This window comes from Mobula hypostoma, chromosome 8 (assembly GCF_963921235.1).
Source record: "Mobula hypostoma chromosome 8, sMobHyp1.1, whole genome shotgun sequence".
Classification (NCBI taxonomy): Eukaryota; Metazoa; Chordata; class Chondrichthyes; order Myliobatiformes; family Myliobatidae; genus Mobula; species Mobula hypostoma.
Window position 1 is genome coordinate 87,288,991 of NC_086104.1, and position 27,449 is coordinate 87,316,439.

General features: G+C 42.6%; 1 protein-coding gene across 1 annotated transcript in view; it reads right to left on the reverse strand.

Annotated features, from left to right (window-relative positions):
- The window catches only part of slc24a3 (solute carrier family 24 member 3), a 372,465-nt gene that overhangs the window by 151,302 nt on the left and 193,714 nt on the right, over positions 1-27,449 (reverse strand). The window contains exon 3 of the mRNA XM_063056262.1: positions 18,499-18,575. Coding sequence (XP_062912332.1) covers positions 18,499-18,575 — 77 coding nt within the window. The remainder of the gene's footprint in view (positions 1-18,498; positions 18,576-27,449) is intronic.

Below are 27,449 nucleotides of genomic sequence, written 5' to 3' on the forward strand. Positions count from 1 at the left end.
TAAATACAGTGCTATGTAAAAGTCTTAGGCACATAGCGATATATACATGTGCCTAAGACTTTCACCCAGTACTGTATAAACACTTACACCACCATCAAATGCACTGCCTCTCCATCACAGTACATTTATTAGATTAGATTCAACTTTATTGTCATTGTGCCCAGTACAGATACAAAGCTAATGAAATGCAATTAGCATCTGACCAGAAGTGCAAAAGAATAGTATTATTTACTATTCAATCATTTCTTATACTTCAATCATTTCACTATAAAAATAAATGATTTACAATGCTCAAATACACACTGTTTAAAAATTGAAGTGGAAATTATATCAAACTCCTTCTCCATCACTTTCATTGTCAAGTGTGCATAGGTTTGGATACTTTATTGCCTTCATGACTGAGTTCAATATGTCCCAATTCCATCTCTAAGCTAATAAATAAATACGAGGCCCTCAAAAAAAAAATAGAAACACGCATAGTTTCTCTTCTCTCCTTGTTACTCACCTCCTGGAGTCAATTTCCATCACCTTGTTGCCATCCTTGGCAGAGAGTGTCTGGCCAGGGAGCAGACATATAACTGAGAATTACAGGATTTTGGCCAGGGAGGAAACAGAGTAAAAGTGAGATCTGAAAAGAGCAGCCGTGGCATTATCCATCAACGGAGAGTGTACGAGCTTAGGGCTTGTAGGGAGGTTGCATCCTGCAACATTTTCATCTACTTAGCTTAAGTGTCTTTCTTCTGGTTTCATACACTAGAGTTTCCCTCCCAGTACTTCCACACTCTCTGGCAGTACCACCGCACCCGCCCCCCCCCCCACCAATGCTCCTACAGCCAGCCAACACCATCTCTACATAACTGTGTCCCCAGCCTCCCTGCTATGGTCTGTCTATACTTTTCACTGCCCTAGAAAGGCAGCCAGTGTAATCAAAGACCCCACTGACCCCAGACGTTCTCCCTTCTCCCATTGATCAGAAGATACAAATGTCTGAAAGCACATACCACTAGGCTAAGGGACAGCTTCTACCCCACCGTTATCAGTCTCTTGAATGGTCCTCTTGTATAATAAGGTGGACTTTTGGCCTCACGTTATGATTTTGCACTTTATCATTTACCTGTACTTCATTGTATCAGTAGCTTTTACACTTTATTCTGCATCATTATTGCTTTATCTTATTCTAGCTCAGCGCTCGCAGACACCTGGGCCTCCCTCCAGTCTGCTGCCCAGATTATCGTCCTCTGCTTTTGTCCTGTGGTGTGAAAAGGAGGAGGTCGCATCATAAGCTGAACCCCTGGGGTATGAGAAAGTCACGGTAGGGCCAAGTCAGCTACCATCACTGTACTTCACATCTAGTACTATTGTCAGCTCGGCTAAGCAAGCCCTGACTCCAGGATTCCCTCTCCTCCAGAGAACCCATCGACCTTGAGTATTGCCATTCACACTTCCCAATTCCTGCTTGCCTGTAACCTGGACTCTCCACTTCAGGGGAACTCGCACCACTCACACCCCCTTTACATGGGCGGCATAGCAGTGGAAACTGCGACGAACAGTTTCAAACTGCAGGGGATGCAACATCTCACCCAATCCCTCTTGGTTCCAGAACACATCTTACACAAGCTCACTAGTGCCTCTACTTTCTGAGGAGAGCTGGACTATGTAAATCTATACTCTGGTCATTCTACAGCTGCGCAGCAGAGAGTTACCCTGCATCACGGCACGGAAGGGAAGCTGCACTGCGGCAGACAGGAAGGCTCGACAGTGGGTAGTGAAAACAGTCCAATGCATCCCTAGCACCAGCCTACCTGCCAGCAAGGACATATATATAGAAAAGTGCCAGGCAAGGGCCAGAAACATCATGAGGGATCCCACTCACCCTCCTCATGGACTGTTTGCTCCACTCCGATCAGGGAGGAGGCTACGTAGCATCCATGCCAGGACTACCAGACTCAAAAGCAGTTACTCTCCTCAAACAGTAAGACAGATCAACACGTCCACCCACTAACCCACCCCTCAACACCCCCCACCACCACTACTACTTTATCATTTCCTGTCAGTTACACTCCTGTGCCTGGCATAATTTTATGGGCATACATAAGATAGCTTATATACATAGATCGATTGTATTTATATTTATTGCTTTTTTAAAATTATTGTATTTTTGAATGGCATCAGATCCAGAGTAACAATTATTTTGTTCTCCTTTTACACTTGTAGACTGGAAATGACATTAACCAGTCTCAAATCTCTGTTCTCGCATCCTCTGCATTCAGGATTCAATAAGACGTGAGAATTAAAGTTTCTGATTAATACTTAATTCATCGACCACTAACTTATCACCCAACACAAATAAAAGTTGCTGGTAAATGCAGCAGGCCAGGCAGCATCTCTAGGAAGGGGTACAGTCGACGTTTCAGGCCGAGACCCTTCGTCAGGACTAACTGAAGGAAGAGCTAGTAAGAGATTTGAAAGTTGGAGGGGGAGGGGGAGATCCAAAATGATAGGAGAAGACAGGAGGGGGAGGGATGGAGCCGAGAGCTGGACAGGTGATTGGCAAAAGGGATACAAGAGGATCATGGGACAGGAGGCCCAGGGAGAAAGAAAGGAGGAGGGGGGAACCCAGAGGATGGGTAAGTGAGAGGGACAGAGGGAGAAAAGGGAGACAGAGGAAAAAGAATGTGTGTATAAAAATAAATAAATAAATAACGGATGGGATACGATGGGGAGGTGGTGCATTAACGGAAGTTAGAGAAGTCAATGTTCATGCCATCAGGTTGGAGGCTACCCAGGCGAAATATAAGGTGTTGTTCCTCCAACCTGAGTGTGGCTTCATCTTTACAGTAGAGGAGGCCATGGATAGACATGTCAGAATGGGAATGGGATGTGGAATTAAAATGTGTGGCCACTGGGAGGTCCTGCTTTTTCTGGCGGACAGAGCGTAGGTGTTCAGCAAAACGATCTCCCAATCTGCGTCAAGTCTTGCCAATATATAGAAGGCCAGATTGGGAGCACGGGACACAGTATATCACCCCAGCCGACTCACAGTTGGAGTGTCGCCTCACCTGGAAGGACTGTCTGGGGCCCTGAATGGTGATGAGGGAAGAAGGGTAAGGGCATGTGTGGCACTTGTTCCACTCACAAGGATAAGTGCCAGGAGGGAGATCAGTGCCCCACCTCCCCCTCGTACCCCATCCGTTATTTTTATATATATACACACACACATTCTTCTCTCTTTGTCTCCCTTTTCTCCCTCTGTCCCTCTCACTATACCCGTTGCCATCCTCTGGGTTTGCCCCCCCTCCCCCTTTCTTTCTCCCTAGGCCTCCTGTCCCATGATCCTCTCATATCCCTTTTGCCATCAACTGTCCAGCTCTTGGCTCCATCCCTCCCCCTCCTGTCTTCTCCTATCATTTCGGATCTCCCCTCCCCCTCCCACTTTCAAATTTCTTACTAGCTCTTCTTTCAGTTAGTCCTGACGAAGGGTCTTGGCCCGAAACGTCGACTGTACCTCCTCCTAGAGATGCTGCCTGGCCTGCTGCGTTCACCAGCAATTTTTATGTGTGTTGCTTGAAATTCCAGCATCTGCAGATTTCCTCGTGTTTGCAAACTTATCACCCAAAATGTCTATACAGTAGAACTTGAGCATCTTTTTTAGAAAATACCAGTCTATTCACAATAATCTCTTCAACTGAATTCAATGACTCCTATTACACAATATTTCTCCAAACTTTACTGATTCTGTAATCCTCCTCCCAACCGTTCCTATGTCAGGATGTTCAGAACAAGTTCCCTCCTCTCTCAGACCCTCGATATCTGACTGTTCCTAGTCCCAGGGGATGCTCTTCCTCCTCCTAATTCCAAAGGGTGGTCTACTTTGTCCCAGTGCTGGAATCCACTCCTGCTGCCAGCACCTCAACTACTGCCAACCAATCACAGCACTCAGAAGTCTGTGACATCAGGATCATTGACCTATCGTACTTCTCAATGCAGCTGATCCTGCCCCTCAACAACCCCTCCCATTTTCCACTCCCACCCCAGCCTTAAGAATTCCTAGACTGCAGTTTTTTTGGTTTTTTTTGGTTCACAATACAAGATACTGAAGAAGGAACAGATGTTTTTTTGGCAGGACTTTTAGCGGAACCTTTTTTTTAAAAGTGATAAATTGTTTCTTTTTAAAGCACTTAAATTATGTGACCCAACCTCATGATTTTACAGCTATGATACGATCAGAAACAGAACAGAGAGTCCCACTGATTTGTTTGCTTGGCGGCTTCCTCCCAGCATCAGTTCTTGACCCTACTGTGATCTGTCCTTGTCTCACAGGGGGCTCAGCTTCTCAAGCCGCCTCCCCTCCTCAGGAATATCAATGTCCACTGTGCACCACAGAAGAGAGCTAAACCGAGCATCGGAACTCAGGAGGACACGTAGAAGGAAGCTCTAGGCCCATCCAAGCACCTCAGCGTTTGCTGTCCGCATGTCAATTGCCAGATGAGCCCTAATCTGCATGCAACGAGAATGTTGTGGGTGAGGGAAGGTGTCAAACTCGGCTCAGACAGCAACCCTCTGGTCCTCAGATCTGGGAGTTCAAATCCCGCTACAGAAATGTGAGTGGATAACCTAGAATGATCTTCAAAATACTAAACATCCAATGCACTCTCCTTTGAATGACATGTACATATGAAACACAAATGGAGACCAATAGTATTCTTTAGCACAGTATCACTGAAACATTTCATCACAGAGTTGGCTGTGAGAATTTGGGATTGAGTTTGCCAACCTAATAACAGTGTCAGAGTCACAGAGAGTAGAGTAGGACAAAGCCATACTAACCAGTATGCCCAGTGAGCTAGTTTCATTGCCTGCATTTGGCCCACATTCCTCTAAATCAGGGGTTCTTAGCCTTTTTTTTATGACATGGACACTTTTGGCAGTCTGGTGAAGCATTCTCAGAACAAAGTATTTAAATATATAAAATAAAATATACAGGATTGCAAAAGAAACCAATTACATTAAAATAGTTATCAAAATATTAAAAATCAAATTTGTGGTGTAGTAATATAATCATAATGCTAAAGTTCAGTTAGGGTGCAGTGAAAATAAAGATGTTAATTTTTCCCTAAGTTCATGGACCTCCTGAAATCTATCTACCCTTGCTCTAAACTATTCCTATCCGTGTACGCACCCAAATATCTTTTGAATGTTGCTATTGTATCTGCCTCTACCATAACCTCAGGCAGCTGGCTCCTCTGGGCGAAGAAGATTTCCCTCAGGTTTCTTTTAATAATTCCCCTTTCACTTTAGACTTTAAAACAAAGGAAGAGAATTAGGCCATTTGGCCCATCAAGTTAGCTCTGCCATTTGGTCCTGGCTGATTTATTATACCTCTCAACTCCATTCTCATGCCTTTTGCCAAGAACCTATTAACCTCCGCTTTAAATATATCCAATGACTTGGCCTCCACAGCCACCTGTGGCAATGAATACCACAGATTCACCACCCTCTGGCTAAAGAGATTCTCCCTCAACTCTGGTCTAAAGGGATGTCTTCCTATCCCTAGGCTGTGCTTTCTCAAGCCAATTCAAGTCAAGTTTACTGTCATTTAAATATATTCCCGTATATAACATATATAACCATAGAAACAAGACGGTTCTTCGAACCAGGGTGTAAAGTACATAACACACATAACAAGCAAAAACTTAAGTGTCCTAGACTTTCCCACTATAGGAAACATCCTCAGCACCTCCACTCTATCTAGGCCCATCAATATTCTGTAGGTTTTAATGAGATCTCCCTCATTCTTCTGAACTCCAATAGGTAAGGACCCAAAGCCATCAATGCTAACCCTTTCATTCCTGGGATCATTCTCACGAACCTCTTCTGGATCCTTTCCATTACCAGCACATCCTTTCTTAGATAGGTGACCTAAAACTGCTCATAATACTCCATATGTGGTCTGCTCAATGCCTTATAAGCCTCAGAATTACATCTTTGATTTTATATTTTAGTACTCTCAAAATGAATGCAAACATTACATTTGCCTTCCTTGTCACTAACTCAACGTGTAAGTTAACCTTTAGGCAATCCTGCACAAGGACGCCCAAGTTCCTTTGCATTTCTGATTTCTGAATTCACTCTGCCTTTAGAAAGTAGTCTATGCCTCTATTCCTTCTACCAAAGTGCAAGATCATACACTTCCCTACACTGTATTCTACCTGCCACTACTTTGCCCATTCTCCCAATCTGTCTAAGTCCTTTTTCAGACTCTCTGCTTCCTCAGCACTACCTGTGCCTCCACCTATCTTTGTGTCATAGAAACACAGAAAACCTACAGCACAATACAGGCCCTTTGGCCCACAATGCTGTGCCGAACATGTACTTACTTTAGAAATTACCGCGGGTTACCCATAGGCCTCTATTTTTCTAAGCTCCATGAACCTATCCAGGAGTCTCTTAAAAGACCCTATCGTATCCGCCTCCACCACTGTCGCTGGCAGCCCATTCCACACACTCACCACTCTCTGCGTAAAAAACTTACCCCTGACATCCCCTCTGTACTTACTTCCAAGCACCTTAAAACTGTGCCCTCTCGTGTTCGTCATTTCAGCCCTGGGAAAAAGCCTCTGACTATCCACACAATCAATTCCTCTCATCATCTTATACACCTCTATCAGGTCACTTTTCATCCTCCGTCGCTCCAAGGAGAAAAGGCCAAGGGCCTTTTACATCATGGGCAAACTTGGCCACAAAGCCATCAACTCTGTCATCTAGATCATCATGAAAAACAGCAGACCTAATGCTAACACCATGGAACATCTCTAGCCACCAGCAGCCAACTCGTAAAGGCCTCCTTTATTTCCACATAGACCTTAACCTATACCTTCTAGTTTTTGATTCCCTTTCCCTGGGCAAAAAGACTGTGTGCATTCACCCTATCTATCCTTCTCATGATATAATACATGAAATGGACAGTTAGGTCGATGAGACCAACCCTCAGTCTCTTGCTCTCTAAGTCTGCTCAATCTCTCCTGATAACTTGCAGCCTCAAATTCTGGCAACATAGGAACAAAGCAGGAGGAGGTCCTATAAGCTGATATAGGGGGAAAAAATAGGAAAAAATTTCTAGAAACTAATTTAGGGAGCAAAGAGATGAATTAAAAAGCAGGACCTCAAAGGTAAAAGCCTCAGGATTGCTAACTGGCCATGTGCTGGTCAGAGTAGGAATAGCAGCAGTCAGGATGAATGTGTGGCTTGAACAGTGGTTCAGGAGGGGCAGTTTCGGATTCTTGGGGTATTGGAACCAATTCTGCAACCAATAGGTGCAGTAGAAATCTGACAGTCTCCCTGTGCACAGGACCAGGAACAATATTGCTAGGGGGAATGTTTGCTAGTGCTGTCGGAGGGTTAAAGCTAATATGCCAAAGCCAAAGTCTACAGAGAAGTCAGAGTGGACTACAGAAAAGTCAAATGAAAGGACACAAAGGTAAAGGACAATGAATCTAAGGGCACTCTATCTGAAAGCCTGTAGTATTCGAAATAGTCAGTGTAACTGTGCACAAATCAGCACAAAGAGGTACGATTTAGTAGCCATTACAGAGACATGGTTGCAAGGTGGAGATGACTTGGGAATTAAATATCCAAGGGTGTCAGGTAATATGGAAGGGCAGGAAGGAAGATAAGGGAAACAAGGTAGTGTTCTTAATTAAGGATGAGATCAGGGCAACAGTGACAGAGAATTAAAGATCTAAGGAGCAGAATGTTGAAAACATCTGGCTAGAGATTAGGAATAGAAAAGGGAAAAATCACTGGTGGGAGTTGTCTTTGACCACCAAATAACAACATTACAGTGGTACAGGCAATAAACTAAGAAATAGCTGATACAAGCAAGAATGGAACAGCAGTTGCCATCGGGAACATTAACTTCCGGTTGAAGCAAGTTTGAGGAGGACTTTATTGAATGCATCCACGTTAGCTTTCTTGAACAGCATGTCAGTGAACCTATGAGGGAAGATTCTTAGATCTGGTCCTGTGCAATGAGATAGGTAAGATTAATAAATAGGTAATTAAAATAAATTAATAGGTAAGATTGGAAATGGTGATCAGAGTATGATTGACATTTCTCATACAAATGGAGGATGGAATAATTCAGCCTCAACAAGGGAGACTAGAATGGGATGAGGGAGAATCTGGCGGTATAGACTGGGATCACAGGTTATATGGTGAGACAAGTGAGGAACAGTGCAAGACCTTCAAAGAGATTTTTCACGGTGCTTAATAAACGCATATTCTAGTTGAAAGCGAGGACAGAGAGGGTGGGGAGAGCCAGCCTTGGATAACTGAGGAAATAAATGAAGACATCAAACCGAAAGCTCATGCATACAAAGTTGCCAAGAGTAGTGGGAAACTAGAAGATTGGGAAAAACTTCAAAAAGCAACAAAGAATCAATAAACAAGCAATAAGGAAATGGAAGATAGATTATGAAAGTTAACTCGCACAAAATGTAAAAACAGATAGTAAAAGTTTTAAATAATGATCTAAAATGGAAAAGGGTGGCTGAAATGAATGGCGGAGTGCCACAGGGGTTGGTGATGGGTCCACAACTGTTCACAATATACATTAATAATTTGGAAGAGGGAACCAAATGTAGTGTACTTAAGTTTAATGACATTAAATTGAGTGGAAAAGTAAATTGCGTAGAGGGTGCAGAAAGTCAGCAGAGAGATACAGATAGGTTAAGTGAGTCGGCAAGGGTTTGGCAGATGGAGTATAATGTTGGTAAATGCGAGGTCATCCACTGTGGAAGGAAGATGAAAGATCAGATTACTATTTAAAAGATAAAAGTTTGCAACATGCTGTTTTGCAAAGGGACCTGGGAGCGCTTGTGCATGATTGTTGGCTTGCAAGTGCAGCAGTTTATCAAGAAGGCAAACAGAAAGTTGGCCTTTATTGCTTGAGGGACTGAATTTAAAAGCAGGGAAATTATGCTGCAACTGTACAGGGTACCTGGAGACCTATCTCTGGAGATGGCACAGAGGAGGCTTACCAAGTTGATTCTGGAGATAAGAAGTCTATGAGAATAGATTATATACTATACTCACTGAAGTTCAGGAGGATGAGAGAGTATCTTAAGGAAACATAAATTTATGAAAGGGATAGATAAAATAGAGGCAGGAAAGTTGTTTTCACTGGTATGTGAGACCAGAAGTGGGGGACATAGCGTCAAGATTCAGGGGAATAAACTTAGGATGGAGATGAGCAGAAACTGATTTTCACAGAGAGTAGTGAATCTGTGGAATTCTCTGCCCAGGGAAGCCGTAGAGGCTACCTCATTAAATGTATTAAGATACAGTTAGATCGATCTTTGCACAACAGGGGAGTTAAGGGTTATGGGAAAAAAGCAGATATGTGGAGCTGAGCCCAGGACAAGATCAGCCATGATCTTATTAAATGGCAGAGCAGGCTTGGTGGGCCAGATGGTTAACTTCTGCTCCTACTTATGTTCTTTTAGCATTTCATCTGCAGCGGAGCATTTGGAATGCGTTGCTTAGTAAGTTTCTGAATCTGCATCTCCTTACTGTATTTCATGGCTATGGAGGCCATGGTAACATTGGACAACTCTCACTTTCAAACAACCAGCTCTTTTCTAGCTGGGGGACTGGACAACTGAATACTCCATGGCAGAAGTTTGTGAATGTTGAAGGCTGTGACTGATAGTTCTGTGGACATTGAAGGATATGCGGATAGCATGGGAGAGCAGACGCAAGGCATGAGTTCGTTAATGAAGCTCAGAAGCTGAGTGGAAACATTTTCATCTCCAATTCCATGCAAGCGGAAGAAGGTGAGGGTTAGGCTTCTGAACCCCTGGCCAAAATGTCGGAAAACTTGTGCCAATGCAAAAGGTACTGACCTTAAAATTAAAAATATAAGTTAATGCCAGGCATTGACAGAGCAGAGAGCTGGGTATTTCTTTTAAAACCAGGGTTAAAATGTCTAATACTAGAGGACATGCATTTAAGCTGAAAGGAAGAAAGTTCTAAGGAGATGTGCAGACAAGATACTTTATGCAGGGAAGGTTGGAAGGCAGTACCAAGGTGGTGGAGGCAGATACAATAGAGATGTTTAAGATAGCAGATGAACAGATAGAGAATGAAAGTATATGGATGATGTGAAGGCAGAAGGGATTAATTTAATTAGCTTGGCACAACACCATGAGCTGAGGGGCCTGTTGCTGTGCTGTACTGTTCTATGTTCTAACTGAAGAGTATTCTATAACACTAGGTTCCGCTCCATGCCAACCCCAAGTGTCAGCTGAACATCCAGCCGAACGTCAAGCCCTTGCACCTCTGTGTATGCATCTCCACAGTACAGAGAGAATCAGCTCTGCACAGAGAAAAAAAGGCAAAGCTTGAGGTGAAGACGTACACAAAGCTGGATTTAGATTGAAGGTCGACCTAAGGGCGGACGGAGGTGAAGGAACTAGTTTCAATAGTTTTGATCTTTCTACTACTTTATGGGTCAGTATCTTTAAATCTCTTTCTGAATCATGTTGGTTGCATGGCTTCCATTAAAGATTGCCCTCGGTGGGCTTGGGGAAAGTTTCAGTGGGGAGCTGACGAGGCTGGTAGAATTACACACTTGTTTGTTTACTTCAATGGGGCTGAGGTGGAGATGGTTGAGAGCTTCAAATTCCTTGGTGTAAACATTTACTAATAGCTTGTCCTGGTCTAACCGTATAAACAATTTAGCCAGTGATGCCTCTACTTCCTTAGGAGGCTGAGGAAATGTCCCCAATAAAGCTCAGAAATTTCACTGGATGGCAATTTTTTTCGAAAGCCTTGCTTCCTCAGAAATCTTTGTGGTTACGACTGAACCATTGAAGCTAAACACGAATATAATTTCAGACTACTTTTATCTCTTAGGAATTTGGAGAAACAAGAAATTAACCTCTATTAAATATAACACGTTTAATTGCATAACAGTGCTGATGCTTTCCAATAGTTCACCTAAGCTAAAAATGTTCTGTTGATGATTTTCATTTCCACTCAGTGTCTGAGGCTTCCCGCTTGTGTCCAACAATAATCAGCCAGCATTGATGGATTCCAGTTGCCCCAATACCATTTCTCCATGACTGCAATGTCCTAGTGAAAACTTTCACCATGCTTGACACTGACAGTGCCAAGATTTGCAGAGAAGAACTCTAAATGGGAATGTAGAATCTTTTATGACAGGTTGTACTTCATGGTTTCATATGGTTGAAGCACGTTGCCAACCAGCTGTATGTAGTTTAGTGCTCTGTAGCTGCCAATAAAATTTTCAACAAAATCCTTGAATGCCTTCCTTGTGACTTTCTCCAGCCCCACTAGAAGTTCTTCAAATTGCCTGTCATTGAAGACCTGTTTGATTTGCGGACCAACAAAAATGTCTTCCTTAACTTTGGCATCAGTTATTGTGGGAAACATGTCTCAAATATCAAAATTCTTCATGGACATTTTTGTGCCTAGTGACAGCAGATTCCATCCTGGCAGTCTTGAACCCAGTATTTCTGGTTTTGCCTTGGACAAACCAAAGTCTCTGACCAGCTCATTTAACTCCAGACATCCCACCTCTCCTGGAAGTTTTGGGGGTCTCCCGCATATTAATTGTGGCTCCCTGATGCCCGCAAATTATATTCAATATCCTGGAAATCAATTTTTTGAGAGAGAGCGAGAGAGAGAGCGAGAGCGAGAGCGAGAGAGAGAGATCCAAAAAAAGAAAATATAAAACGTACGTCACCTCAGACTACCCTAAAGTATACCCCTGCCTAATAGGGGTCAAAAATAATGACAGTGTTGCTCGCTGCACTGTTTGCAACAGTGACTTTTCTATTGCTCATGGTGGGTTAAGACTGTAAAAGACATGTTGAGATGAGTTTAACAGGTGTCAGTCATTCATTAGCATAGCTAACATTATTTAAACTAGCTGGCTAGCTGCAAAGGAGCTACTCTACTGCAGACATGCCACCTCTCCTGGAATTTCCGGGAGTCTCCCGCAAATTGATGGTGCTACCTCCCTGAAATGAGTTTTTGAAGGGTGGGATGTCTGTAACTCAGAGTGAGTTATCAGATGAGGCTCAGTCGACATAAAAGGCTCAAAATTCGTATCAGTATTGGCATTATTTTCCAATCCTGGCTCATGCATCATGGAGTCTGCGCCTGCCTTCTCTAGACTCCATGTCTCTGGTGGCTTCGGGAATGGAAGACTCGTTATGCAGCATAGTGGTAATGCCCGGACAAGATAGAAATCTTCTCAGCTTACATTGTGAGCAATGTTTTAATTGACTTGAATTATGAATTAAAACAGCAAATATAGACAATTTCTAAAAAAACGGTGGGTGATAGGGAAACTTCATGATCAGCAGCCCAAAATCCATAAGATACATCTAAAAGTATTCCGGAAGCAAAATCTTTGTTGTCCTGTGTTTTTATAGACACACCTTAGTATCATATCCAGACACATCGTAGCTTGATGGGAAAGTGCTTTGCCCAATGCCACAAGAAATTACAGAATTATGGACATAGTTCAGCAAATTGCGAAAACCAGACTCTCTTCCATGGACTCGGTCTACACTTCTTGCTGCCTTAAGTTTTTAAAATAGCTATAATAAGCATGGATAATGCCAGAGAATATTAAATTTGGGTAAAGAAAGTTATAAGGGTATTAGGAAATAACTAGAGTCATAGAAAAGTATGACATACAGACAGCCTTTCGGCCCACCTAGCCCTTGCCAAACCATTTAACCTGCCTACTCCCATCATGTCAATTGGAGACAGCTTTTTTTGGAGCAAGAGCACATCTGGCATAGGGAGGGTGTTTAGAGACCAACTGCACAGAGTACAGGGTAATTAAGAAGGAAAGATCGTTGTGGCAAGATAAGGGAACCTTGGATGTCAAAGGAGGTGGTGAATGTGGTCAAGAAGAAAAGGAAGAATGTGCAAGGTTCAGAAAACTAAAATCAAAAGGAACCTTTGAGGATTATAAGGAAGCCAGAAAAGAACTCAAGAAGAAATAAGAGTATCAGGAGGGGCCATGAAAGGTGGATTAAAGAGAATCTGAAGGCATTCTATATGTACATCACAAGCACTGGGATAACTGGGGGTAGGACGACACAAGGATAAAAGAGGTAACGTACTGAAGGGGGAGGATGTGGGTAAGGTCCAACACGAGTAACCTACGTACAGGGCGCAAGGCTCCACCAGGGAAACAAGCCTTTGTGGCCTCTGGAGAACAAAATACTCAAACAATCCCACAGTAATGTTGCCCTCGTGTAACAAGGACAAATGCTGACAGCTGGGGCACCATAATTCTGTGCCAGATCCAAACTGCTTACTGTTTTTTATACCGTACCTGATTGTAATGAAGCAGCATTAGGTCGATGTTGCTGTGCAGAGCAACTTCTATATTGAAGCACAGTGGTAGCTGCATGAAATCGATGTAGGCTAATTCCTCCCCCACCCCCCACCGCCAGTGCCACCCATGGTCTGGTTACAAAGTTCAGTAAACAAGACAAAGATAGACAGGAGTGCAAGATGGGAAGGGATTATTTGGGACAGAGGGACACAAAAGGACAGAGGTAGGTTAAGCATGGGCAAAATGGAATACAATGTGGGAAAATGTATACGTATTCATTTTGGCATGAATCTGAAAGGTAAAAAGGACATCAGGGGAAGGACTGTGAGAATGCAGAATTTAGGTACAATCAGGCCTAGCGTGCTCTTTATTGAATGATAAGTCAGCCTTGAGGGTCAAGTGGCCGACTCCTATTCTGGATTCATATGCTGTCATGTTCCCATAATTTAACAATGGGAGAATCCACTTGGAGATTAAGCTTGGTTTGATCTTGGAGGTCAGTTGCAACAATACTCACTCTCAACCTCAGATTCCTTCACCATTGTGACTAATTGCAAACACTGAACCAGAGTCATTTAGTTCATCACCAGCTTCTAGGACTGGAATCTCTCTTGCTCAGGTGCCACAACCAGGAAAATTACACAAGAAGTAGGGCATCCTGCACTGCCAACTTGCAGGGTAGGCATCTTCCTATTTAAATACTGGGCACCTTTTAAATATGGGATCGTTGGCAACCCTTGGCTGACCCAATATTCATGGATTCCTTGTCTATCATCTATTCCTCTGTGTTCTCAGTAATTGAACGGTCAGTCCCTCTCATGACTCCACCGCCCTCCCCCGCCACCACCCAATCCAATGGCTCACCCACCATTCTAGAGCAATACAGCATGAAAACCGGCCCTTCGGCACAACTGATTCTGTATATGCCAACCTCAGCATGCTCCCTGCTAGTCCCAGTTGCCTGCATTCACCCCATTATCCTCCAAGCCCCTCTACCTATTCAAATGCCTCTGATAAATGTCGCCATTGTACCTGCCTCTGGCAGCTCATTCTAGGTTCTCACTACCCTCTGTGTAAAGAATGATCTCTCAGATCTCTTTTAATTCTCTCTCCACTTGTATCTATGCCCTCTAATTTGTACTCCCCAATGTGCAGCAAAGGGTGGTACAATGTGGGAAAAGACTGACTGTCCACCTTATCCATAGTCCTCATGATGTTATAAACTCTTGCGCTCCAGAGAATACAAGATCCAGTGTGACCAACCACTTTCTATGCAGCTAAGATCAGACACTTTTATTTTCCTTTCTGCCTTGTGTCAGAACATGTAAGAGGCACCTTGAATTTGTGAACCTGGTTTAATTGAACCTCAACGCCCCAGTTTGAAATGATCTGTACCGTACTGACATCTGCAATGGTGAAACTACACTTTTTTGACATTGGCTTAATAATGAATTAACTCGTCCTGAAACGGTTTTAACCAATGGCATCTCAGGTCGATGACAGCCACTATCTAACCCAGCAACTAAGTACCATCTGGAAGTGATGTCATGGGTAGATGGCGGGGGTGAGGGGGAGGGTGAAGAAGGCCTTTGGCACACTGGGTTTCATTACTCAGGATATGGAGAATGGAAGTTGGGAAGTTATCTTGTAGTTGTACAAGATGTTGGTGACATCATGTTTAGAAGTATTGCGTTCAGCTTTGGTCACCCTGCTCCAGGAAAGATGCCATTAAGCTTTTCTCTTTGATGCGAAGGAGACTTGATAGAGGTGTACAAGATGACAAGAGGCATTGATTAAGTGGACAGCCACAGACATGTTCCCTAGGGTGGAAATAGCTAATATGAAGGGGCATAATTTTATGGTGATTTGAGGAAAGTATAGCACAGATATCAGAGGTAGGTTTTTTTTTAAAACACAGAGAGTGGTGGGTGCGTGGAACCCGATGGCCAGAGTAGTAAATACATTAGGGACATTTAGGAGAATCTTAAACATGGATGAAAGGAAAACAGAGGACTCTGTGGAAGGAAAGGGTCAGATTGTTCTTAGAGTAGGTTAAAAGATAGGCACAGTATCATGGGCTAAGGGGGCTGAACTGTGCAGTTTCCAGTTTTATGTTCTAAGCTGGAAAGGTGGCATAACAAACCTAGGAAGATGTTTCCGGCTCATGGGCCTGGGTTATATAAGGAAAGGAGTGTGGCTAGGACTTCATTCCTATGAGCACAGGATACTGAAGGATGATTATAGTGGCGTATAAAATCAGGAAATCCGGGGGGCGGGGAGAAGAGATGGGGTGAATGCACAATCTTTTCCCAGGGTTGGGAAATCAAGAATTAGGGGGCATAGGTATAAGGTGAGAGGGGGATGATCTGAGAGGCAACAATTTCAACATAGTGGGTGGTATGCATATGGACCGAGCTGCCAGAGATGGGGGTTGAGGCAGGTACAATAACAAAGACATGTCACAGTTAAATGGAAAAGTATATTCTAGAGGTATGTAGGTTAAACGCAGTCAAATGGGATTAGCTTTGATGAGTATCATGGCCAGCAGGAACATGTGAAGGACTTTTCTCAATGTTGTAGGACTCTAATATTTGAACAATCAAGTATTCAGGAATCTTTAAAGGATTCAGCCAGTCAGACACTCCCAGCACTTTAAAAAAAAATCAAACTAAGAGCTTTGAAATTTTCCTTCACACACCTTGGAGAAGCTCCATTTGAAATGTGTTCAAATTCAAACATTCACATAAGCATCATAAATCATCTTTTTTTTTCTCTATCAAGACATCCAACAAAAGTGGAAATACGTTCAGAAATCATTAATAGCCCATCAAGCCAATTGTCTTCCTGAAAATTCTAGTTATCCCCATTTCATGACTTGAAGTAGTACACTATCCAACAATGAAGAAATGAACACACTCCACTTCTATATCATGGACACCTAATGGCAGCAATAATAATTAAAACTCAGCTTCCCATATTCCACTCCTGTTACACATCACTCACTTCCTCACTGACTGATGTTGCTGTTTTGACTCCTAAAACATTTAAAATTCTTCTTTCCAAACTCAAACATGGAACTTCCCCACCAACCACTAGCTCCCAACCCCCCAGCCCATTCCAGCCTCATGCCTCTTATAACTTTGGCCATTTTTCCTGCTCATTACCTCCTTGTTGGTGTAGAAACATCCAGCCTTCCCTTTGGAACATTTTGCATGAGCTTCTCCTTCCTCCTGGTTTCCTTCTTGAAAGGACATAACTTTGACAATGTTTCTGCACAGCTTGGCCAATTTTCCCACCTCCTCTTTGATTTAACAACTTATTTTTCTTTTCTCCCCTGTATAAAAGCAATGGGGTCAGATCGTGCTGGTCCTGATCTGTTGACTGCACTTGTCATTGGTCATTGATATCCTTCATGTCGTCCCAGCTACTTCAAGGTTGGGTTGCCACCAAACAGAGCAGACTTTAAATAGTGACCAGGTCTCTGGGTGTTCCTGTCTAAAACTTGACTCTTTTTAGCATTTGTCACTTCCTGCTTATAATAAAAAATGTCAACTTTCCTCTTTGAAATGGAGAGATAAGGGACTAGCACCTGAAGCAACAAACAATCTGCAGGAGAAAAATCAGTAGGTTATGCAACATCTGCGGGGATGGGGGAGGAAATTGTCCATATTTTAGGTCAAAATCCTGCATTAGGACTGGAACTGGAAGACATAGCTTCAAGATTCGGGGGAGCAGATTTAGGATGAAGATAAGGAGGAACTGCTTTCACCAAAAAGTAGTGAATCTGTGGAATTCTCTGCCGAAGGAAGAAGTAGAGGCTATTTCATTAAATATATTAAAGATATAGCTAGATAGACTTCTGCATAGCAGGGGAATTAAGGATTATGGGGAAAAGGCAGGTAGACAGATCTGAGCCTATGGCTATATCAGCCATGATCTTAATGAATGGTGGAACAGGCTTGATAGCATACTCCTGCTCCTATATCTTAAGTTCTTGGGACTGCAGATGGTAAAATGGTTGAAATTGACGAAAATAATTCATTTAAGACCACTATCAATGAACTTAAAAGAACATTTTTTGAAGTGTGAAACGGAGAATTGAATAATGAAGGATTGTGACCCTTATTCAAATGAGTGGGACTGTTGCCTGACCGTGCCCATAAATGCAGGCAAGGACCAGACACAAAATGCACGCAGCACCTTGACTCATACAACCAGACTGAGACTCACGGGTGCAGAGCCAGCATTCAGATGCTCCCAGACGGACCCCTCTGCAGTTTCCATGCTTTTGCACTGTGGCAAGAAGATGGCTCTCCAAGGAGCTGCTCGCGGAGTTTGCCCACCATATGACCACAGGTTGTTTTCGTAAGTCAGCAGTCATGGGGAATGAATTAACCAGGGTTCACATTCCTGATTCGTATTTTTACTGGAAATCATGCATGCATGAATTTCAACAAAAAAAAAGCAACCTGTGTTTAATGTAGCATGTTTCCACAGCAGAGTAATCAGAAAATTGTCACAACAGACACTCATTAGGAGATAATCTGCAAAATTATCAAGAGTTTGGTTCAAGAGGTGGGTTTCAAGGGTTATCTTGAAAGAGAAATGAAAGTGATGGAGGTGGGCAGATCTTAAGGCTGTACCGCACAGGAGAAGAATTGGGCCTTTTGGCCCATCGAGTCTGCTTCACCGTTCCATCATGGCATTTTTGGAGGGTACTCCAGAGTTTAAGGTCTTGTAAGTTGTGTGATAGAGAGACACAAGACTGTGGAACTATCAAAGATGTCCAAGAGGCAAGTGTCGTGGATAGGGGCACAGGTAAAATTAAATTGTTTAGGAAAGGAATGTGCTCTTACTGTAAGCTGTTTGGGTGAAATATGTGAGGGGTGGATCGCACTGCAAATTGTTACCTTGAGTTCACTAAATCACCTGTCAGAGGCAGAGTCACCGTTTAGTCTTTTGAAGTCAGTCGAAAGCTGACATTGAGTGGCAAGTGTAAACCCATTCAAATAGAGAAATCTAACCTATTGGCAGATGCCTTAAGTATCTACTGTAAATTGCACAAAGTCATCTTTTGTACATGGGCAGTATGGTGAGAATAGGAAGTTATGACTTACACAGAAAAGGTGGAGTGTAATGGCTCCATGTCGTCGCTCTTCGTTCGTAAAGACGTCATCAGGGAATTCCCGAAGAGCTGGAAAAGGAAAATAGATAAGTGAATTGAGTTAACGGAAATGTATTAGATTAAAACATAAACAGGGTCACTTCACTGACTGAGCTAGGAGATGACTAGATGGGACACAGAGGTTAGAGTTTAAGTTGTAGTCACACTCGGGTGCAGCATTGCCACTGGATAGAACAGGATTGGTAAATGTGTGAGTCTCTCCCTCTTCTCCCATTCTGTTTATCTGCTCATTTATCGAGCTGGGAGTGGGTGACTTGTAAAGACAGTTACATGATCAATATACAAATGATCAGTATACTAAACGAACATATACCATCTCAAAACCGTGCAGTGTTTGTAGCTAATGGTGCCAAATACTGTAGTTATGGCCCTCACTCTAGAAAGGACATTGTGCAGTTCACAAAAGGTATCACCTCGACCTGGGGTGGGAGGGAGAGAGAGAGGTTTGAAGAGGTCCAACAATCAGAGGTCTTCAAGGTCTGGGACGGTTAATGGGAACATAAGTGTAGGATGGGAGGGAATGCAATTAGCTGTTGGGGTTTGGGTAGGGATTACAGGTGAAAGACAGGCATAGAAACTGTTACAGGGATATGAGGGTGAAGTCTCTAGGTTTCTTCTAAACCACAAAGAAGGCAGCCTATGCCACATAGTCTATCGTCAAGGGACAGTCTTCACCCCGGAATCACATTGCACCATCCCTCCGACAGTCTCTGAAGTGTATGACTGCGACACCACCTTGAAGGGCCGCCACATAAAATATTTTACAACTGTCTGTTTCCTTGCTCTGAGTGAATGATCGAGGGTTAGTAGAATGGGGGAAGAGGGAGAAGTACAAACATAGGTCCACAAATCCATTGCTTCCCAGCAGACAACGTCATGTCATTGAGTGTGGGTCAGACAGCTTCAACTCCAGTGACTACACTAGAAAAGCAAACAAACTGCCAAGGCCTGACGTAGCTCCAAAGCAGAAGAGAGCGCAAGATTTGCCCTCCCACCCTTTCAATGTGCGTCACATAGCCTTGCGTTAGGAAGACCCGATGTTGTATTCAAGACACGCTGACATTGTTCCTAAAGGCTTTATTCAAATGCATCCTTAAAATGTTATTAGCACAGTATAAATTCAGACGGTTCACTTCCTCACAGAAATGATATTCAGCGGGCAAAAATTCAGAGCAGGCTTGGTGAAGATGCTGAGCCCAGCTGCAGATTTGTCTGGTCCTTCCCTGAATGTGGACTTAGACGTTTAAAGGGAAATTCAGGATAATAGAAGAGCCAAGAGTTCAGAAACAACTGTAGCCATCCATTCTTGTGAATGACAACAATGCATTCTGTGGCTCCTCTTGGTTTATAAAATATTTGAAAGGCTTGCAAGGGCTTAGGTCAGGAGATTTGTTTTCATAGATGGCTTTAAAAGTATTAAAAGCTATCTATCTGTCATTTTACTTGTGGTAATTTCCAACAGTTCGGTCTCTACTGTGATTTGTCTCTGAGAATATGCATTGTGCCACTTTTGTTCGCAATGCTCTTCTAGCTCCCAAGCCAGCTGCTCTCGCCTCGGTCAACCAACATGAGAAACATACAAAGGACAATGCTGAGGTTAATGGATTGATTATCATACATGATGAGGTACATCACCGTGCATTTTCCAACCACGTTGAATCAAACTTTAGCTATCGTCAGAGTGCCCTGTCCTTTCTAAAGCACCAAATCGATGCAACAATTACTGACTCTGAATTTCACAGCTATCACACTGAGACAATCATACCTCCAGCTGATGCCTATAAACAGCAGACCCTTTGACAGAATCCTTGCCGTCTATCTCTGGAGCTGTCACTGCTTGGCATTGTATGAAATTACATTTCCAATCTACACAGTGCAATGTCATGATTGATGTGCAGGATATTGTGTTACTGAAGGTAACTCCAGTTTGCTCAGTTGAAGGCAGATTGTAAATCAGTAATGAGGTGCAAGTTCAGCAATTACAGTAGAATAAAAAGTTTTTTTTAACATTATCTCCATATCTGAAGATACATACTTGAACAGGTTTCAAGTCTTTATTTTGAAATGATGCACTCTTTAAACTTTCCTCTGCTCCATTATTTTACAATCACAGACTTCACTCATGTGTTCAGACTTCTAACACTTCAAACTGAACCTACGTTTTATGCTTGCTTCTTTTTCCCCCAAATAAATCAGATTTTAAAAGTTCACTTTCCTTGGCATATGCCTAGGCCATTTTGCACCATCCACCTTCAACCTCCTGTGGCCTTCCAACCTCTGACCCTGACAATTCACTCCCTCCTGCACATTTTCATATTCTTGACCCTTGGTCATCACAGTTTGCACTCTGAACCTTTCCATCTCTAAAAGTATCCTCAGAGCCATCTCTTGGAACACATTAGCTGGAGGAAATCCTTCCGATACTCAAGACTACAAAATCACACAGGGCAGCATCCTACAAACATCCACCTTCTTTAGCTCCAAAACCTTTTGCATCCTTGTTTGGCAGACCTCTATCAATCATACATTGAAAATTACCGAGTTGGAGTCGGCAGCTCCTTGAGGGAACAAGTTCCACATACAACCATCCTTTTAAGTTCTCTCCTGAATAGCCCAGCTCTGAGTTTAATATTCTCCTTGTTTTGGCAATACCAAGATAACATTACTCCCTTTTTACCATACTAGCTTTTGGTGCTGAGAGTTTAAAAATAAAGGTTCACCCATTTAAGAGTAAGTCTGCAAAAAAGCTGATGCCTCAAGTCCTTAATCCATATTAAGGACCACCATGCGCCCTTCTCATTACTACCATCGTGGTGGACTACAGGAGCCTGAAGACACACACTCATCATTTTAGGAACAGCTTCTTCCCTTCCACCATCAGATTTCTGAATGGTCCATTCATGAACCCTATTTCACTATTCCTTTTTTTATTTATAAAAAAAAATTACTTTTTTATTGTCACTTTTTATGTCTTGCACTGTACTCCTGCCTCAAAATAACAAATACCTTGACATACGTCAGTGAATAATGAACGTGATTGTGATTCTGAAGACAATCTGTTGTTCTCTCAGAAGCTTTTGCAACTCTCACCCTCAAAGGGCAGCAGAAGCAGAATGTGTGAATAATTTTGCGGAACGGGTCAATAAATATTTCATATCCAAGGAGGTAAAAAGTTACCACAAGAGCTGGAAATGTGGATAAGTTCAGCCATGAACAATCTGAACGGTGGAGTGGACATGAGAGGTTAAAGTGTCTACTCCTGCATCCTGATAAGGGCAGGAGAAAATCTGCCATTATATTTGTCCATAGGAATGGATAGGCATTGATACCATTTTTATCGGCATTAATCTCTGAAACTAATTTCAAACTTGTTGCGTCTTTTAACACTTCTATGCATATAAGCTAATCTTATGTATTTATGTGCTTTTTTTTTATAATGTTTTGTATGCTTGTTGTGAGTGCGTGTGTTTTTATGCTGCATCAGTTCTGGAGTAACAATCATTTTGTTCTCTTTTACACATGGGTACTGAAGAATGAAAGTAAACGATCTTGAATCTAAGCATGGATTTTTCTCCTGGGTGCCGTATGGAAGCATTGAATCCACTTTCAGAAGAACATAATAGGAGCAGGAACGGACCACTCAGTTGTTTAAACACCAGCCTCTCTCTCAAACCCACCCCCCCCCGCCGCCAACCATTCAATACAACTGTGGTTGACATATGCTGGCCTCAACTCTTTTTCCATCCCAGCTCCCCATAATTTTGCAAACATTTTTATCCATCTGCATCTCGGAAGCATCTAATGACGTGGCTTCCAACGCTCTCAGGAGCACAGAATTCAGAGTGTGACTACCTACCGAGAGAATAAATTTATATGCAGCTCAGTCTAAAATGATTGCTTTCCCTTTTTTTTGTTAGCTATACGTCTTTGATCCTGACTCTCTCACTAGTGAAACCATCTCAACATCTGTCAAGCGCCTTTAGAGTGCTGTGCTTGAATAAGGTCACCCGTCATTCTTACTTTCCCAGCAAAATAGAATGTATTGTGGAACATACATTTATGCCATTACATACATCTAAATGTCTGCCTGTGAAGATAAACCCTTGAATACAAATGCCAAGTAACTACGCTCCAGCTGTATGAACCTCTCCTGTAGCCCGAGGAGGAGCTCACCAATTCCTGGGCTTTGGAAAGGGTACAGATAAAATTTACAAGAATGGTACAAGGTGTGAAGGGATTACTGTTTAGGCTGGGGAAGCCAGGGTTTCAGTCCTTATAGCGGAGGCAGCAGAGGAGATTTCTAGAACAATGAGTTGTTTCGCATTCATTTCAAGAAATCTAGTATACAAGAGCAAGGATGTGATGCTGAGGCTTTATAAGGCACTGGTGAGGCCTCACCTTGAGTATTGTGAACAGTTTTGGGCTTCTCAATTAAGAAAGGATGTGCTGGCATTGGAGAGAGTTCAGAGGAGGTTCACAAGGATGATTCCAGGAATGAAAGGGTTATCATACGAGGAACATTTGACAGCTCTGGGGGGCTGGAACTTAGAAGGATGAATTGGGATCTCATTGAAACTTTTTGAACATTGAAAGGCCAAGATGCGTAAAGGATGTTTCCCATGGTGGGGGAGTCTATGACAAGAGGGCACAGCCTCCGGATAGAGGGGCGTCCACTTAAAACATATGCAGAGAAATTTCTTTAGCCAGAGGGTGGTAAATGTGTGGAATTTGTTACCACATGCAGCTGTGGAGGCCAGATCAATGGGGTGTAATTAAGGCCGAGCTTGATAGGTTCTTGATTGGACATGGCATCAAAGGTTACAGGGAGAAGGCAGGGGAGCAGGGTTGAGGAGGGGAAAGAAGGATTGGCCATGATTGAATGGAAAAGCAGACTAGATGGGCCAAGTGGCCCAATTCTGTTCCTAGTTCTTATAGTCTTATAAGGAATAAAGCAAAAGGAACAGCTTCAGTGGCAGACGGGCTTAAATCCTGACATTACATGTACGAGTTGAGAACAGAATGGAAGAGACATATTTTAAGTAACAAATCATTACGAATAGGAGTGCAGTTTTAACAATAATACACAAATTGGAAAACAGTAAAAGGAAAGTGCCTGTGGCAACTGAAACTGAGGAAGTAGAACAGACAGAAGACCTGATGGTCTGCATGGCCTCCACTTGTGCGAGTTCTCTTCTGTTATTTTCTGTGTTGTTATTGATGAGCCCACTGGTTCATGCCTTGAAAATATTTATTTCATTTGGTCTTGGGTACAAATAGCATAACTGGAGCAGAAATGGTGGATAAAAGAGCAAGTCATTAGTCTGTTAGTTCAGGAGCATCATCAGTCTATTCTTGCTGGCTGGTTTTCCATGTTCCCATGGGCAGAGGATGGGACATCTTGCACCAAGGAGTACCCAAACAGTGGAACTCAATCCAGAAGATAAAAGCAAGACTAACACATTTGCCAAGTGGCAGTACTGCACAATAGACATTTGATTCTTCTGACCAATGTTAATTCAACAGAGTTGGGGAAATGTACAAAGATATGAATGAAATTTGCTTCCACTCTTCAGGCACAGTAGAGTGCCATAATGACCACATGCTTGACAGAACAAAGTTCAAAGTAGAGTAAAGTAAAGGCATCCGTTAGTCTTGCGAGACCATGGGCAAGGTTGTATGGAAGACCAGCAGTTGCCCATGTTACAAGTCTCCCCTCTCCACGACACCAATGTTGTCCAAGGGAAGGACATTAGGACCCATACAGCTTGGCACCATCGCACAGCAATGTGTGATTAAGTGCCTTGCTCAAGGACACAACGCGTTGCCTCGGCTGGGTCGCTAGTCCAATGCCTTAACCACTTGGCCACGTGGCCACAAAGTTCAAAGTAAATTTTATTATCAAAGTACATGTATGTCACCATATACAACCTTGTGATTCACTTTCCTGTGGGCATACGCAACAAATCTATAGAATAAAAGTTATAACAGAATCAATGAAAGACTAGTGTTTTCAACCAGAGTACAGAAAACAACAAACTGTGCAAGTACAGAAAGAAGCAACAATAATAATAAATATATAAGCAACAAATATCAAGAACATGAGATCTTGATATTTATTGCTTATTTATTAATTATTATTGATCCAAGAATCTTTTAAAGTGAGTCTATTGGTTGTGAAAACATTTCAATGATGGGGCAAGGGAAGTTATCCCCTTTGGTTCAAGAGCCTGATGACTATTTCTGACCCTGGTGGGGCGAGCTCTGAGGCCCTTGTACCTTCTTCCTGATGGCAACAGTGAGAAGACAGAATGATCAGGGTAGTGGGGGTCCCTGATGATGTTCACTGATTTAATTTCTCCCCCCCCCCCCATTTTACTTCAGCTGAAACAATCATGGGCTGTCTTCTGCAAAGGTCTCAAGTGGTCACTCGAATAAATTTGAAATTATACCCTCCCCCCCGCTAAAGCTGCAATGGAGGCTTGATTTTAATCTAAGGCTCTGAGGTAAAATATCAGCATGTCGACCTACCTTGCCGACCAATTCTCAACATTCTGCATATTCACAGCAGTAAGCAATCTCTTCACATTGGAACATAGCATCATTAAGCAACAGATGGATCAGACAATCTATTTCATCATTCAATTTCCAGAGATTGGAAGTAACAAAGAGAATCAAAACACCCCTCCAGGTCTCTACGTTCTTGCTCAGCTATCATGAATGACTGAGGCTCCCTTTGATGACATTGAATCCAAAATGAAGTCTTGGATTGGATAAAGGACAAGTCGCACACCTCATTGGACACCAGTCAGTCCCCAGGCTGGCAGTGATGAGTGTGACACTGATCAGAAGGGAAAGGACACAGTCTGTACCAGCAAAACACAGAACTGACTGTGGGGCAGTGTCAGTGTCTATCCCATCAAGCACAGGAAGTGAGCTTCAGTGCAAATGCCTCAGTGCGAGACATCAATCCACGTGTACCTAAGGAGCATCTTCCATGACCCCGGGACACCTAGAAGATCATTCTAAGTAGACATTTTTAGTTCAGCTTTGTTTTAGTACAATTTATTTTGGTAACAAATAAGCAAGAGGTGGGAAGAATTGTTAATGGATAGAAAACAGCAACATTGGAGGGGAACGATGTATTGAACAAAAGTCAGCTTCTACACTTTGAGTCATTACAAAGCTAAATGATACAGAAGTGAACCCACAGAAGTTAGACACTAAAATTTAAAATGACTGAATTCAATGGAGAGGTACTGAGGCTTCTCCATTTGTCCAGGAAGATAAGTATTACATCTGCTAATTAGTAAAGCTAGGCTGTCACAAAGCACCGCATGTTGTTTATTTCTGGAGAACTCAGATCTTTTCTGGATTGCCAATCCAGTGCTCTGGGACTGTCCTAGTGGTTCTGGTGGAGGGAGGGGAACTAATCTCCACAGCTACAAGGACTACTCATGGGCCCAAGTACACAATTTGTAAGTACTTTGTACTGATTAATTATAGAATGATATGATATGGCTGAAACACACTGTTTAACAAACATCAGGCAACTGAGTGATAAGAGTATATTTATTAGCTCTGTCCATTATGAAATGTCCTATGTCGTATGGTGAAAGCACAGGGTAGTATATCCCTCCATCTCTAGGGATGCATCCAGCCAGAAAACGTGACTCCAAGGTCTATGAACACTAATACAATCTACTTGCTAGCAGGTTGCAACGGGCTAAATGGCCTCCACAGAGTACAGTTGCCAGAACCTCTAATTCAGGAGAATGCGGCTACCACCTCACAGAAAATAGGCTTCATCAAGAACCAAGGCTCTAAGTCGGGGGTTCCCACCTTTTTATGCAAAGGTCCCATACCATTAACACAGGGGTCCACGGAACCCCTGCACAATGCTGTCCTTTACCTACTGAGTTCGCTAAGCCAATATTTATTACAATTCAATTAAAATGACACGGCAACTGAAACAAAATGGCAAAGCAGCAAGGAGCACGTTGGGGACTTAAAATGACTATGTAATGAGAGCAAATTATGACAATGAATAAGAAATAGAGAGAGGTGTGAAGGAAATGAGTCTTACACAATGTGTTTTAACGGCAATACAAGGTATGCAAATTTCAGTCAGAATTTCTGCTAAGGCAGCCTTACGGAACCATCAAAAATTAAACCAAACAGATGATTCTAAACCTAAGTTATAGTATTTAATTCCCATTGGAAGCACATCAAGCTTTACAAATCTCAAATTGATCTTCTCCAGGATTTAACCCTCAAGGCTTTTCTAGGAATTAAGGATTAATCCCCGACATAATACAGAGAGAAATAAAATACCCTCTGCTCAAAAGAAAATCACTTGGCTTTTCATTTTTGAACATTGTGTTTGGATATATCTATTCAGTGGCAATTTTATTAGTTAAACCTGTACACCTGCTCATTAATGCAAATATCTAATCAGCCAATCATGTGGCAGCACCTCAATGCATAAAAGCATGCAGACATAGTCAAGAGGTTCAGTTGTCATTCAGACCAAACATTGGAAGAGGAAAAAAATGTTATTTTAGTGGCTTTGACCGTGGAATGATTATTGGTGCTATACAGAGTGGTTTTGGTATCTCAGAAACTGGTGATCTCTCGGGGTTTTCATGCACAAGTCTCTAGAGTTTATAGAGAAAACAAAAAGCATCCAGTGAGTGGCAGCTCTGTGAGTGAAAACACCTCATTAGTGAGAGAGGTCGGAGGAGACTGGCCAGATTGGTTCAAGCTGATATGAAGGTGAGAGTAACTCAGATAACCACGTGTTACAACATTGGCATGCAGAAGACCACGAGCATATACTTAGCAGTCACTATTAAGTGCTGGAAGTACCTAATAAAGTGGCCACTG